The sequence below is a fragment of the Drosophila subpulchrella genome, unplaced genomic scaffold (genome assembly GCF_014743375.2).
Source record: "Drosophila subpulchrella strain 33 F10 #4 breed RU33 unplaced genomic scaffold, RU_Dsub_v1.1 Primary Assembly Seq26, whole genome shotgun sequence".
In the NCBI taxonomy this organism is placed as follows: Eukaryota; Metazoa; Arthropoda; class Insecta; order Diptera; family Drosophilidae; genus Drosophila; species Drosophila subpulchrella.
The window spans coordinates 1,512,530-1,526,717 of NW_023665556.1; the positions used below are offsets into that span (position 1 = coordinate 1,512,530).

General features: G+C 40.2%; 1 protein-coding gene across 9 annotated transcripts in view; it reads right to left on the minus strand.

Moving 5' to 3' along the window:
* LOC119559607 (transcription-associated protein 1) overlaps window positions 1-14,188 on the minus strand; it is a 518,267-nt gene that overhangs the window by 410,139 nt on the left and 93,940 nt on the right. The window contains exon 6 of one of the 9 annotated variants that reach the window (XM_037872629.1): window positions 22-78. The exons of the other annotated variants lie outside the window; for them this stretch is intronic. Within the exon in view, the coding sequence (XP_037728557.1) occupies window positions 37-78 (42 nt within the window). The 3' untranslated portion in view covers window positions 22-36. Of the gene's footprint in view, window positions 1-21; window positions 79-14,188 lie in introns of those variants that run through there. 9 annotated transcript variants of the gene reach the window in all.

Consider the following 14,188-nt stretch of genomic DNA (forward strand, 5'->3'; position numbering starts at 1 on the left):
ACACCACACCAACGGGTCGTGCACGAGGAAGACAATTTAAAAGTATGGAGGATTATCTAGACCGCACGGAAAAGGAATCTGGAAAATGCAACCAATGATTTAAGAACTAAGAATGTACTAAAAGCTCTGGATTTATAATTTATAAAATAAATAAATTATTTATTAAAATTTAATAATTATTAGCGTTTTTTTAAAATTATTTTCTCATTTGACACGCTTTATCAAAATCTTACAGCTAAACACAGGTTGCAGCGTGCCTAATGTAAAAAAATTTCGAAAGTGTATTTATTTAGTAGATCGTATAATACATTTTCGTTACAGAAGTGTTTTACCTCGTTAAGAAGTGTTTTTGCTTGATAATTTATTACAGAAATCTTTGTTGTGGCAAGGAGTTGACTTTACACCCAGATGCGGGGAATATTAGTCCCCAAGTCCTGAAAAAGTACGTGGGACGAGGGAGAGGCATTCGTTGTTCACTACGTTGTGTTCGGTTTGCTAGGAAGACAATAATAATTCCTATAGTTCGTCAGTTGTCAGTCCGCACTGCCCCATAGGCTTAACTGTCAGTTCTGGAGTCAGCTCTGGGTGACATGTCGGTAGGTAAAAACAAGGAAGGACGCTATAGTCGAGTACCTCGACTATCAGATACCCGTTACTCAGCTAAAAGGACCAAAGGGAAATGGAGATATGCAAGCAGCAAAGCGAGATTGAAATGCGCCACCTACCCGTGATCTCAATATATGGTTATGTGGGCGGTAGACAGATTTAAGCGTTAAGCTCGTTAGAGTGGGCGTGGCAAATTTTTTTGGATCAATCGATAGGTATTGATGAGACCAATACATTTCAGTTTAAATTGTGTATCTAGCATGAAAATTGTGGGCGCCACAGGTTTGAGCGGTTTGTGGGCGTTAGAGTGGGCGTGCCATATTCGCGTAACAAACTTGCGCTACATACAAAGCTACGGAATCTAAATTTAATATCCCAATTCTCTATCTTTGATAGTTTCCGAGATATCCACGTTCATATTTACGATTTTTTTATGTTTGTGGGCGGTTTGTGGGCGTTAAAGTGGGCGTGGCAAATTTTTTTTGGGTCAACCGATAGGTATTAACAAGAGCAATACATTTCAGTTAAAATTTGTATTCTAGCATCAAAGCTGTAGGAGCCTGTTTTGTGCGGTTTGTGGGCGCGGCACACTGCTAAAACAAACTTGCGCTGCGTAAGACAGACAGGAATCTGCACGCCAAATCTCAGTAGCCTAGCTCTTACAGTTTCCGAGATCTCAGCGTTCATCCGGACAGACAGACAGACGGACATGGCTAGATCGACTCGGCTAGTGATCCTGATCATACTTTATGGGGTCGGAAACGCTTCCTTCTACCTGTTTCTTACTTTCCGACGAACCTAGTATACTCTTTTACCCTACGAGTAACGGGTATAACAAGAAAGGAAGTAAACTTCGGCAACCCGAAGTTGGTATACCCTGGCAGTTATAATTATTAAATTTTATTCGAAATTCTTAAAAATACAAAAGATGATATTCCCCATGGTATAAGATAATATGTCAAGAAACACCGAAGCTATAATATGTTTCATATTGTTTTCCCACCAATTTTCCGATCGTTCCTCCTATGTCAGCTATATGCTATAGTCGTCCGATTTTTATAAATTAAAAATTTAATTCGAAATTCTTAGAAATACAAAAAATGATATCCCCAATATCATAAGATATGTCAAATAACACCGAAGCTATAATTTGTTTCATATTATTTTCCCACTAATTTTCCGATCGTTCCTATGGCAGCTATATGATATAGTAGTCCGATTTTGATAAAACTAAATTCGAAGTTCAAAACTAATTAAAAAATGTTATTTCCAAGCGAAGGAGGTTATATGTTGAAAAGCATCACCTGCAAAAGAAAGATTTTTGGGAAAGTTTCAGCCCGATAGCTTGTAATGCTGAGACAGACGGACAGACTGACATTGCTATCAAGAATATATATTTTTTATGGGGTCGGAAACGTCTCCTTTACTGCGTTGCAAACTTCTGACTGAAATCATAATACCCTCTGCAAGGGTATACAAATTGTTCAAAAAGTTAAAAATGCCTAAATTCTTACTCAATCTGTGGTAATAGCTTTAGTTCTGTGCGTGTCAGACAAAGCGATGTCTAACAGTGTAATCTTAATGTTAAATTCAACGACGTAGAACTTAGTGCAACATTTTTTTTTAAATGTCATTGTCAAGTCTTATTAAGTCTATATACTACCTCTAAAACGGTATTTTTGTTTCTAATGAAAACTGACCTTTTTCCATACTTCCGTTCTTGAACCTTCGAAATAATTTGACACTAAGGATTTGGAAATAACATTTTTTAATTAGTTCTTAATTTTGAATTTAATGCGCCGGCTCATTGATCGACGCTTGTGTCCGACTATTTGACCAAAAATCACATTTTAACCATCAACCACTCCCCGTATTCACCTGATATAGCACCGTGCAACTTCTACCTTTTCGGAAAAATGCATTTGCCGATGAAAGAAAAGCGTTATGCAGACGTAGAGGCCATTCAAAAGGCTTGCACCGGCATACTGACGGCCATACCGGGCAACGAGCTAAAACACTCGTTCGACATGCTTTTGGACCGTGCAAAACGCTGTATTAAAGCAGAAGAAGACTATTTTGAATAAAATAAAATGATTTTACCGAAAAAACTATTTGTTCTGTCTTTTTTTTTAAAGTTCTGTTTACTTTGGAACTCACCTTGTATTATGTTCCTACCCGAGGACATATCACTTTTATCCAATTATCGAAATTATTTGCCATAAAAGTTACCAAAACTTATATTTTTGGCTTCTTTCGTAATAGTTAGTTAAAGTTTCAGTTGTAATACCATATGAAAAATAGTCTAAAATGTTTTAAGCTAATGTTAAGGCCAAGCAAACATTTAATTTTAAGTTGAGTTTAATATTTATTGTAGCAAGCAAACGATTGTCCGCTTAACAGTTATTGCCGTGCAATCTGTTGTGTTGTTGGTACTAATCTTGTGGTCTTTATTGTCTTTGGTCCGACAGACGGAGAGACAGACAGACGGACATGGCTAGATCGACTTGTCTAGTGATCCTGATCAAGAATATAAATATTTTATAGGGTCGGAAACGCTTCCTTCTACCTGTTACATACTTTCCGACGAATCTACTGTACCCTTTTACCGAAGAACATAAGTCTACATAAGGAGCATTCCTTTTTCGTCATACTGCTGTCGGCAAGGGAAAACGGAGGAAGAACTTGTTCTACAAGGCATTACTGCTGTGCATTTTTCTGGCAATATTGCAGTACACCCAAAAAAAAATCGTCATCAATATGCCATTATTTAGGTGTCAATGTGATACTATTGCGTGTCAAAAAATCTTTGATACGAAGCACATCAAATTGACCCTAATATAGGATCACTATGCCACTTGAAAAAAGTTTTCTACAAAAAAGCTTTTTTGTCACAAAAAAGCATTTTGCCGCTTGATAAAAAAATACAGGCGTGGCTCAGACTGCTAGCGCATTGTTTTTGATGCACGGGCCAGAGGGTTAGTGGTTCGAGTCCCGCTCATGACAAACTTTATTTTCTTTTTTATTTGAAATCTGGAAACGTTTTAAATATAACTTTTTTATTACAATTGATAGAGAAATGTGAGATATTATTCTTAAAAATCGTACAGCATCGGCGCGCACTTGAACCGGGGACCTTTCGCACCAGAGACAGACACCTTACCCATTGGTCTATCGCACAACGTTTCCCGCGGATGCTTAGTTCAAATCCCATGATAACCGATAATTGAAACTCGAACAATCAAAAAAGCTTTTTTCGGTATCGAAGTATCCACGGTTATTGTCAAAATAACACTATTTAGGGTCAAATATGATTTTTCATACAATGTAGTATACTTTTGATACTTATTTAGGATCGAATTGATCCCAATAATTTGATCCTAGGTGTAGTGTCATTTTCACCCACATTTTATATCCGCTGAGGAGGGAAACTGGTCTGCTTCTACTATGCTAAGAGTTGTGCGCTTGAATGTGAGTTGTGGAATGTCAAGATCAGGGGATATTATCTTGTCTTATTGGGCCCCGCCTATATGTCGCTGACCGAACTGGTGCCTGTCCTACAATTTTGCATCTTTTGGGTCTATGGCTATGCGAGCATAGTTTACAAAAAAAAGTTGTTTTTTAACATTTTTTTAGATCGTTTTTCGTTGTATCTCTATGATTTTTAATTATATCTCGAGTTGCGCTTAACCAAGTTAGGTGATACATGTCTTAGCTTACAACTATAGTTCCTAGTAGAGTTGGACCTCTAGATCACGAAAAAGAAGGAAAGAAACTTTTTATGGATAAGTTATTTATAATTTATTTAAGGAAATTTGGGAAGGAATGCGTCGCTCTTTAAGAGCTCTTCAAGCGAGTAATAGAGATTGGCAGACACCTAGGCCAAAATAAAGTCAAGGAGGTTACAGAAATCGTATAAACCGTATACAGGCGACAGATTTTTATAAAAATATTCAGAGATATTTATGTATACACTAGCAAGGTCGCCCACAGCATCGCCTTTAAAAATCAAGATTGAAAACTTCGCGAAAGTCCGGCTATACCCATACTTTGTCTTGTGTTTATCTGCTACCTTAACAAAACTTAAACCATTTCTCATTCACCCACCATCATAGAAATAACGGTTATGTATTTTATATTTTTGTTATTTTACCAAGAGGCACATTCCACGGTCAATATATCTTATTAAACTTTATTCTTTTAATTTTGAAGAATTACAACTTGTAAAAAAAACCATATATAACTTTTTTTTTTGATTTTCTCTCCGATGCAGGTTGGATTTTAAAATCTGAGTTCTCATTGAAACTTAGCTCGCGTTTGGGTATTACAGCGACTTAATGATTTGGTGTAAAACCTAGGCCATTCGAATTTCAGGTACAGGTCCTTAATTATAAAAAATCCAGAAGCTATGTTTAAACAAAATCAATGGTAAAATAGATTTCATTTTATTTGTAAAAGCTTTGCACTGTTAGGCCGGTAACAGAATTGCGCCTGAAATTTAAGTTTCAGTATTGACCAACCTAAGGGGTACAAGTGTATCTCAAAATCTTCTGCATAAACGAAGGAATTGAGGCAAAAAAATAATTTATTTATGGCAAAGATTTTACGGAAAAAAATGAATTTTCAAATAATATTTTGAATTAATTTAACTATTTTTAATATATTTCAAAATCCCTCCAAGTCGTGGTTTTCGAGTCGTGGCTTAACGACCTAAAGAACGTAACTTTCAAGGACTATACAGTGGCGGAAAAAATAATAGCACCACCTCAATACATTTTCTTCTGAGTAAAATAAAATTGTTTTCAGTGTTTTTTTTTCAACACAAAATTTATTTGTACTCTTTAGTATTCTTTCTAACCAAAAAATGTGTTACCTTATTATTAAATCCTGCCTATATATTTATTTTTAATTATTTTATTAAAAAAGCCCATTTATTAGCATAAACACCATATTTTGCCGAATAGCCTTATTACAAAAAGCACGTGTCAATTAGAGTTGTCTATAATTTCAATATTTTGAACATAAAAAGATTGACAATACCATTGAAATGGACGTGGAAAGCATTGCTCTGAGGAAAAGCGTGATATCATCCAAAAGTTGATAAAGGATAGAAAATCTTACAGAGAAGTTGGTCGATTGGTCGGATGTTTAAATAATAAGGTGATTATGTTTGGTGGAAAAGGATCCAGATCGTATGTCAGGCGTCCAAAGAACTCGGAATTTGGGCCCCAGTACACCAAAAAGACCATGAAGCATGTAGGGCGTAGGGTGATGGTAAGGGCCTGCTTTTGCTATTACGGAGTAAGCCTGATACACATTAGATCAAGACCATCATGGATCAGCACGTATGCGTGGATATCATGCAGACCATTATGCTACCTTTCGCAGAGTATGAAATGCCGCTCGTGTGGGTCTTCCAACAAGATAATGACCCCAAACATACCAGCAAGAAGGCAAAGAAATGGTTTGGGGACAACTTTGTGAACGTTATGGAGTGGCCTCCGCAGTCTCCAGACCTTAATCCAATAGAGAATCTGTGGTCGGACGTCAAGAAGGCAGTCGCTGCATCAAAACCAACATCCATCGGATCCCTTTGGGGAGTAATTAAGGAGTCCTGGACTCAAATTCCCATAAAGCGATGCCAGGACCTAGTTGACTCCATGCCAAGACGCTGCGCAGCTGTTATTTAAATTGAGAATACAAACATAGATTTCATAGTTCAATATTGTTATCTCATAAATATTGGTAGTTTCTATAATTTTAAACACATTTTTGAAAAGTGGTGCTATTATTTTTTGGGTTATTTTTTTTAAGTTTTTATAAAGATTCTTGAATAATTTAAAAACTTAACAAAATCAACATTTTTTTTCACTTTCTGATTCTTTGTTGCAATTTGATTCCAAAAGGGTTTTGCGTGTTTTGACAGAGCTAAAAATGTAGGTACGGTGACTATTCAAACATTGCTCGAGTAGGTGGTGCTATTGTTTTTTCGCAGCTGTATCTCCTAAATGATTGGTCCGATCGAACTGAAGTTAGGGAAGTGTAATCTAGACAACGTTAACTAATTAAAAAAACCATAAAAAATTGTTTATTTTCTTGAAAACCCTATGTAATCCTTTAAGATTTTAAGCTCGTTATACCGTGATCATTAAAATTCGGGTTTTCTTCAGAATCGCATAGATTTTGGAGAAAACAAAAAAGCCAAGGTAATTAGTTATAGGGCTTTGTGAAGAATTCCCAGTACAGTGATACATGAACAAATATTTAATTTCTGTCATATTGCCCACTCTAACGCCCATAAACCGCGAAAAAACTGTGGCGCTCACAGAAAAAAAGTGTTCCACGCCCACTCAAACACCCACAAATCTCCCAAGAAAAGCAATGACTGCACGGCAAAGCGAAAAGCCCTGCTGGCGCTTAGAGAGAGCACAGTGCGCGGCTAACTTATTCCATTGAATAATTAACAATTTAAGCAATATGTCCTTTTAGTCTCCCCCTCCATCTCTCCAATAAACTCAATACCAATTTCTATTTTTTAATTCCGATTAGGTTAATGTAGACTTGCCGACTTGGCCGCCTCTAATAAGGCAAAAGCAAAAAATCGCATTTCTAAGTAAGAAAACTCTGCGCTCGCCGGTGCAAGACGTACATCCACCCGGGAAGTTTTCCACGAAACTTAGCCGTGGAAAACAATACTTTAAAGAGTCCACGGGACTTATTGTTATTATTGTTTGTGCCTAACCGAAGTAGACACATTTTGGTCTCGCCGCTTGACTAGGGGGTAGTGAGCACTTGTTGCTGTCACGGGGACGCTTTGATGGCAGGATGATCGCGTCGCGGCATTGGTAACGATGGTTACTGCGATGCCAAACCACAGGCGTTGCGGGAACTGCGCTGAGGTTGACCTAACGTAGCTGCTAGTTGAGATAGTGTACTATTACTGTCGAAACAAGAACCGCGGAGTTAACTGCGTTGATACCTGAATTATTCTTAATTAGATACATGCTCCCGAGCTACTACTTGGATAGCACGGGAGTTTGGTGCCTTCAGCAAAGCAACAGGGAAGAGGACGATCAGCTGTCCATCCTAAGCAACTGCCTTAATACGATACTTCCACTAGGGGGCCAACCACCAATGAGCAGTCTTGGAAACTGGTCAGCCCTTGGTATCAAAATTGCAGGTTTGGTATGACTCACCCCTTTGCTTCCGACAAGCACGGATGCGGCAACCTGTCAAGCAACCTACGACAAGCAATGACGGGCTGTGGCAGTATTCTTCGCCGCTAACAGACAGCTGAACAGATAGGAACAGTTGTAACTCCAATTACGCATTCACGCACGTCACTAAGATGACGACAATTGTCTACCTTACCATCGCCGTTGACTCAACTTCGACATTTTGGCTCATCCGTCAATTCAATAAGCAACTATTGGTGCAACATGTCATTTCAGTTGGCTCCTACGATAAGCAATGACGTGCTGTGGCAAAATTCTTCGCCGTTACCACACGGCAGAAATGATAGGGACTGTAGGAAATCCATTTATGCATACATTCACGTCACTAGAATGACGACAATTGGCTACTTTACACGCTCCGTTGACTCAACTTCAATGTATGTCTCAATCTATCAATCCAACAAGCATCCAATGGTGCAACACGTCATATTTATCGCCTTTTACGATAAGCAACGACCGACTGTGGCAAAATTCTTTACCGTTACCACACAGCAGAGTAGGCCAGGAACACTTCGTGCACCTCACTAAGAGAATCACAGTTACTCACTCCGCTGACTCAATTTTTATCATCCTTTCGGATCATCAATCCGTCAAGCATCAGATTAGCAACATGTCATATTTATAGCCCTTTACGACAAGCAATGGCGGGCTGTGGCAGTATTCTTACGCCGCTGCCACACGGTCACAATAACCCAGACAGAAGCGACTGCTGCCTTCGTTGTGAAACAAAGGGTCACAGGTCACAAGGTGGCAATTTGAGTGGAGCCCGAAAATGGCTTCATTTGCGTGGGCCAAGTAGTGGGAAGCCGGATTACCCCTGTCATCGTATTGGAACAATTCTAATCAGATGGAAAGCCTAGAAACTCCTATTGCTAGGGAAACTAGGAAGACCACCTGGAAAGCCCTCTTCCTATTGTCCGAATTGTTTCCTCGACACGGTGGGGAGATCTTGAGAAAGATAATTTCGACTCGGCTGGGCTTCGCGGTAAAACAGGCGGAAGGACTGTCATCCGACCAATTCGGATTCCGCAATGGGAAATCGACCGTAAATGCCATGGAGACGTTAACTATCATAGCTGCCAATGCGATCGAAGGATCCAAATGGAAGGGGGCGGTAAGAAGTACTTCCTAGTTATCATTAAGATCGCAGACTGCAACAGGACGCTAAAGGCACTGATGGATCTACCGCAGTATTTATAATTATATAGTTTTTATCGATATTTATTAAAACTTTAAAATAGTAAAAAAAATTTCTTTATTCTTCTTAATCAATTTCATAACCTTTAAAGTAATTCACTGCCGATAAAATACACCCATCTTTTTTTTTCAATCCTCGAAACATGCCAAATAGTCCCTTTCCGGTATAGCTATCTCCTCATTCGATTCGAAACGCGTTCTAAGGAGGGGTTCCTTGAGTTTTGGGACTAGCCAGAAGTCACACGGAGTCAAATCAGGCGAATACGGTGGTTGCTGAACGATATGTGTCGAATTGGCGAAATGGTCACGATAAACAAGTGCAGTGTGAGATGGTGCTTTATCGGGATGCAAAACCAAGAGTTGTTGGCCTGTAATTCTGGTCTTTTTAGACGAAATGATTCACGCAAACTACGCATAGCGCTCAAATAATATTCCTTACTTACAGTTTTTCCGGGTGGCAACGAAAATCGAAAAAAAAACTGTCCATGACCTTGACATTGGATCGACTTTTGTGAGGAGATAAATTCCTCCGCACAAATAAAGTGAGTAACAACTGTACGGAGGCGCGCCAGTTGCTGAATACGCAGCGAATTCGGAGAGAAGGAGCGGAGAGGAAGACAGCAGTAAAAGGAGCGAGACGGCGGGAGACGACAGAGCGCAGGCGTGCCGTGAGCAAAGGAACAACGGTACATCGACGAACTTTGGACTCTGGTGTTGTGACGTGCGCAGAGGGCAGGGAGAAGCCGAAGATTAAACGTACCAGGAACCCTATATAAGCGGTCTCCGCGCAGGAAGCTGGATAAGTCATCGAGAATCAGAACGCGACTGAACAACATCAAGCAAGTCAAAGTCAAAGAGATACAGTCGTGAATGTCAGCAAGGAGCAAGATCGCTACGTCGAGACGTTCGGGTCAGAATAAATCTCCGAATTGTGACACAGGTAGCTAAGGTCCTTAGGTGCAAATACACGGCGAAGTTAAGAGGAGACTCGGTCCACTGTTGTGAGGACTGCTTAAGCTACGGTTGCCCGAATAGTTAAGTAGGAATTGAGTAGGCGTAGCTCCAACGTATCCTGTCGATCCTGGCGTGGAGGTAGACGGTTGTCTAGAAGGCGCAGCATTTATCTACCTTAAGTCTAATATCAGAGGCGTATCCCGCTAATCCTGACGTGGAGTCGATAGGTTGTAGAGCCCGACGGTTGTATGGAAAGCGCAGCCATTGGCTACCTTAAGTCCGGTACGGAGGCGATTTGCACGGACTGCTGGCGTAAGCCGGTTGCCAGAAGCTTTAAAGGGAACTGAGTGAGCGTCTGGAGTGACCTGCTGGGACAGAGCAAGGGACAGGCGGCTGTGGCTGGCAGGGCGGTTGTTTTGAAAGTTCAATGCCTGTTAATCCTAGTCTAAGCACGGTGATGCTTCCCTAAGCCCCAACATTCTTCTTCGTTATCGGCAAAAGTATCCGGAGCAGCGGAGGCCACCAAGAGCGGAAGACTGCGAGAAGCATCAGCGCAAGAAGCAGCAACACAAAGTAACTTAACTTTTTAACCCAGAGCCGTGAATAAACGCCTCATAACATGTACTCAAAATTGTTATTACTGTTAACTGGGCAGTCACGTTTACTATAAATTTGGTGGGACGAACGCACAAACCTACGGAGCTATCCGTTCGTTAAACTTTAAAGTGCTATTTTCTGTCTGACCTCTCCGTTAGCAGGATATACGCTTGATTGGCCTGTTGTTTCAGGGTCTTAAGGATAAATCCAAGTCGCACTTCCCGTAATCTAGCATTTGAGCTTTTCCTGAAAGTCAGAAAGCATTACTCTCGTTTCAGTAAAAAATCATCCGTCAAATTGCAGCTGCAATTACCTTAAGCGCGGACTTGGGAATAATTGTGATTGCTTCTATTTACTGCCCCCACCGTTTGTTCGAGCAGACCAAGACTTTTAACATTTTTCAGCGAATTTATCATAGATGGTGACTGGAATGCACTCATTCAATGTTGTGGTTGTAGCCGCTCTTCGCCGAAAGGTGTTCAGCTATTAGACCATATTCTTCTTGTCTGAAAGTTGTAGCTACAGGAGGACGTACGCACTTTCTTTCTGATTCAAGGAGAAACATAACGGCAATTCATTTTGATATTTATGAGTATTTCGTCAAGCTTTCTGATAAATCTGCAGATCTGAGTTTTCACTTAGATATTGATGCTGTAGATAATGGACCTGACCGTTAAGTCTGCCGGTGCCGCATCTACTGCTAATGGTTATTACTCTGCTATAACGCAGCTAAATGACGTCCTTGTAAATTCTGAAAAACCGACTGTGGTTAGGCTGAACAAATTTTTACGACAACGCTGGTTGCAAATGGGTCATCCGCAAAATTTAACGATCTTTTTTAAAGGCCAGTTTCTTGATTCCATTGCAAAACCAAATCGGTTTTCTCGACTTTTTTAATTTATCTTTTCGAGTGATGTTAATCACAAAATTGAGCTGTAAAGCGTCAATACAGGGCTTGCTTTGGTTATTTCATCAGCTGTTTAGGTTTTATTTAGGTTTGAGACTAGAATATTTCATCTAAGTAGGCTTTGTAAAATCAGCTGTCATTTTATCGAGCCAAAAAATACTAAGCAGGTAGCCTGAGTCCTTTTCAAAATTAGCGCTCACATTGACGTTTGAGAAAACCAAACTTATTTAGCAAGGACTTTATCTGTCCGAAAAATGTTAGCCAATGTAAGCAACAGCGTCTTCAGAAGTTTCCCCTGCTTCGATCGGACGGTACTTCGGCAAATAAAGATAGTGAGCTAGCTAACAAATTTGCTGATACTTTGGAAAACTGCGTTTCTTGCGAAGATTGCTCTGCGATGAGAGGCATTATGGTCCAGGACATGTTAAACGAGTTCGAAGCTTGGGTGGCGAGATGGAATATTGCCGTTAGTTCTACCATGTCTCAGCGTGCTACCTTTATATTAAACAGGTTCAACAGTTATCGCTTTACTCTGGACGGCAGTTCAATTATAAACTCAGCTGCAGGCTTGGGCTTACTTTGGACAGAAGTCCAGCAGCAAATTGTGGTTGTCTACGCTTCCAGTAGGCTAAAAGCTAGAAAAAGGAAATGGCTTCTTCGTACTGGTGGATTTTCAATAAAATAAGGATACTATAATGCTTACTCTTCATTCTTCAACAAAACCATTTAGATCCTGTCACTACAAATTTTTTAATAGACATAATCAACGCCTTTTTCTATACAAGAAACTTTACCATACTTTGAGAACTCTAAAAGTATCACTGCCACCCCTTTTAGAACTTACCAGAACAATGAAAAAAGAAGACTTAAAAGATTGCAATAGAAAGACTCATTCCAGATATAAACGCATAAACTGGCACACTGCCCACGGTTGACTTATATAAACAGGCAGCAACCCTGTTTGGAGAGGTCTACGAAGGAGCGAAAATCATTGCACCAGAGTGGTGCGTGACATCCCGTGACATAATTCAAGCAATTGTGGTGCTCATCTATGGCTTCGGACCAATACACATTAAAGCGTATAAGGGCGACTCCAATGCCGTAAAACTCCCTGCTAGACCAGGAACAAAACAAGGAAGAACGCTATAGTCGAGTACCTCGACCATCAGATACCCGTCACTCAGGTAAAGGGACCAAAGGAAAATGGAGATATGCAAGCAGCAAATGCGCCACCTACCGGCGGTAGACAGATTTAAGCGTTGTGGGCGTTAGAGTGGGCGTGCCAAAGTTTTTTTTAAATCAATCGATAGGTATTGACGAGACCAATACATTTAAGTTAAAACTTTTTATCTAGCACGAAAATTGTGGGCGCCACAGGCTTGGGCGGTTTGTGGGCGTTAGAGTGGGCGTGGCAAACTTTTTTTTAGATCAATCGATAGGTATTGACAAGACCAATACATTCAGTTAAAATTTTTATCTAGCATGAAAATTGTGGGCGCCACAGATTTGGGCGGTTTGTGGGCGTTAGAGTGGGCGTGGCATATTCGCGTAACAAACTTGCGCTGCGCTCAAGCCTACGGAATCTAAATCTGAAATCCCGTTTCTCTATCGTTGATATTTTCCGAGATATCCGCGTTCATATTTACGATTTTTTGAAGTTTGTGGGCGTGGCAAACTTTTTTTAGGTCAATCGGTAGGTATTGATGAGAACAACACATTTCAGTTAAAATTTTTGTTCTAGCATTAAAACTGTAGGAGCCACAGTTTTGGGCGGTTTGTGGGCGTTAGAGTGGGCGTGGCACTCTTCTGAAACAAACTTGCGCTGCGCAGGAATCTCAGGAATCTGCATGCCTAATCCCAGTATTGTAGCTCTTATAATTTCCGAGATCTCAGTGTTCATACGGACAGACGGACAGACGGACATGGCTAGATCGACTCGGCTAGTGATCCTGATCAAGAATATATACACTTTATGGGGTCGGAAACGCTTCCTTCTGCCTGTTACATACTTTTCGACGAATCTAGTATACCCTTTTACTCTACGAGTAACGGGTATAAAAATACAAGTTTATACTTGAACCCAAAAACGATAAAATTCGAACCTGCATTAGTTTGTTTATGCTTATTAATACCAGTAACTGGGATAATTCAGCGGTAAGCCTGGAGCTACAACCTGGCTTCGTTAGGCTGCTATCGGCCTACATGGCCTTTGAGAAGCACGCGCTGGGCAGAGGACTGGCAAAATATGGCAGGTTTGGTAATAGGCTGCGACGCTAATGCGCATCACTCTCAATGGGGCTGCCCAAATAACAACGACAGACGTGAGTTTCTCTTTCAATTTATTCTAAAATCAAATTTCTTCATTATAGTGAAGAGTTCCTGAACCTACGTCTAGACACTAATTTTTTTTCTAAAAATGGGACATCCTATAGAAAGCAATGCCGGGCTACAAATAGCTGAAACCCGTATAAATCTTCAGGACCAGATGAAATAAAACCTGCACATATTTAGCAGGGAGGAAAACTAGCCATTAACTGGCTAGGACAAATCTTTCGCAAAATATTGGCAGCGGGAGATCTACCAACCTCATGGCCATGCAGGAAAAGCTTCTCACACTACGGCAAGTGACTTAATAGCCACTTAACACACATTTCAGAGGCACAACATGCATACACACAAAAGTTAAGTCCGTCGA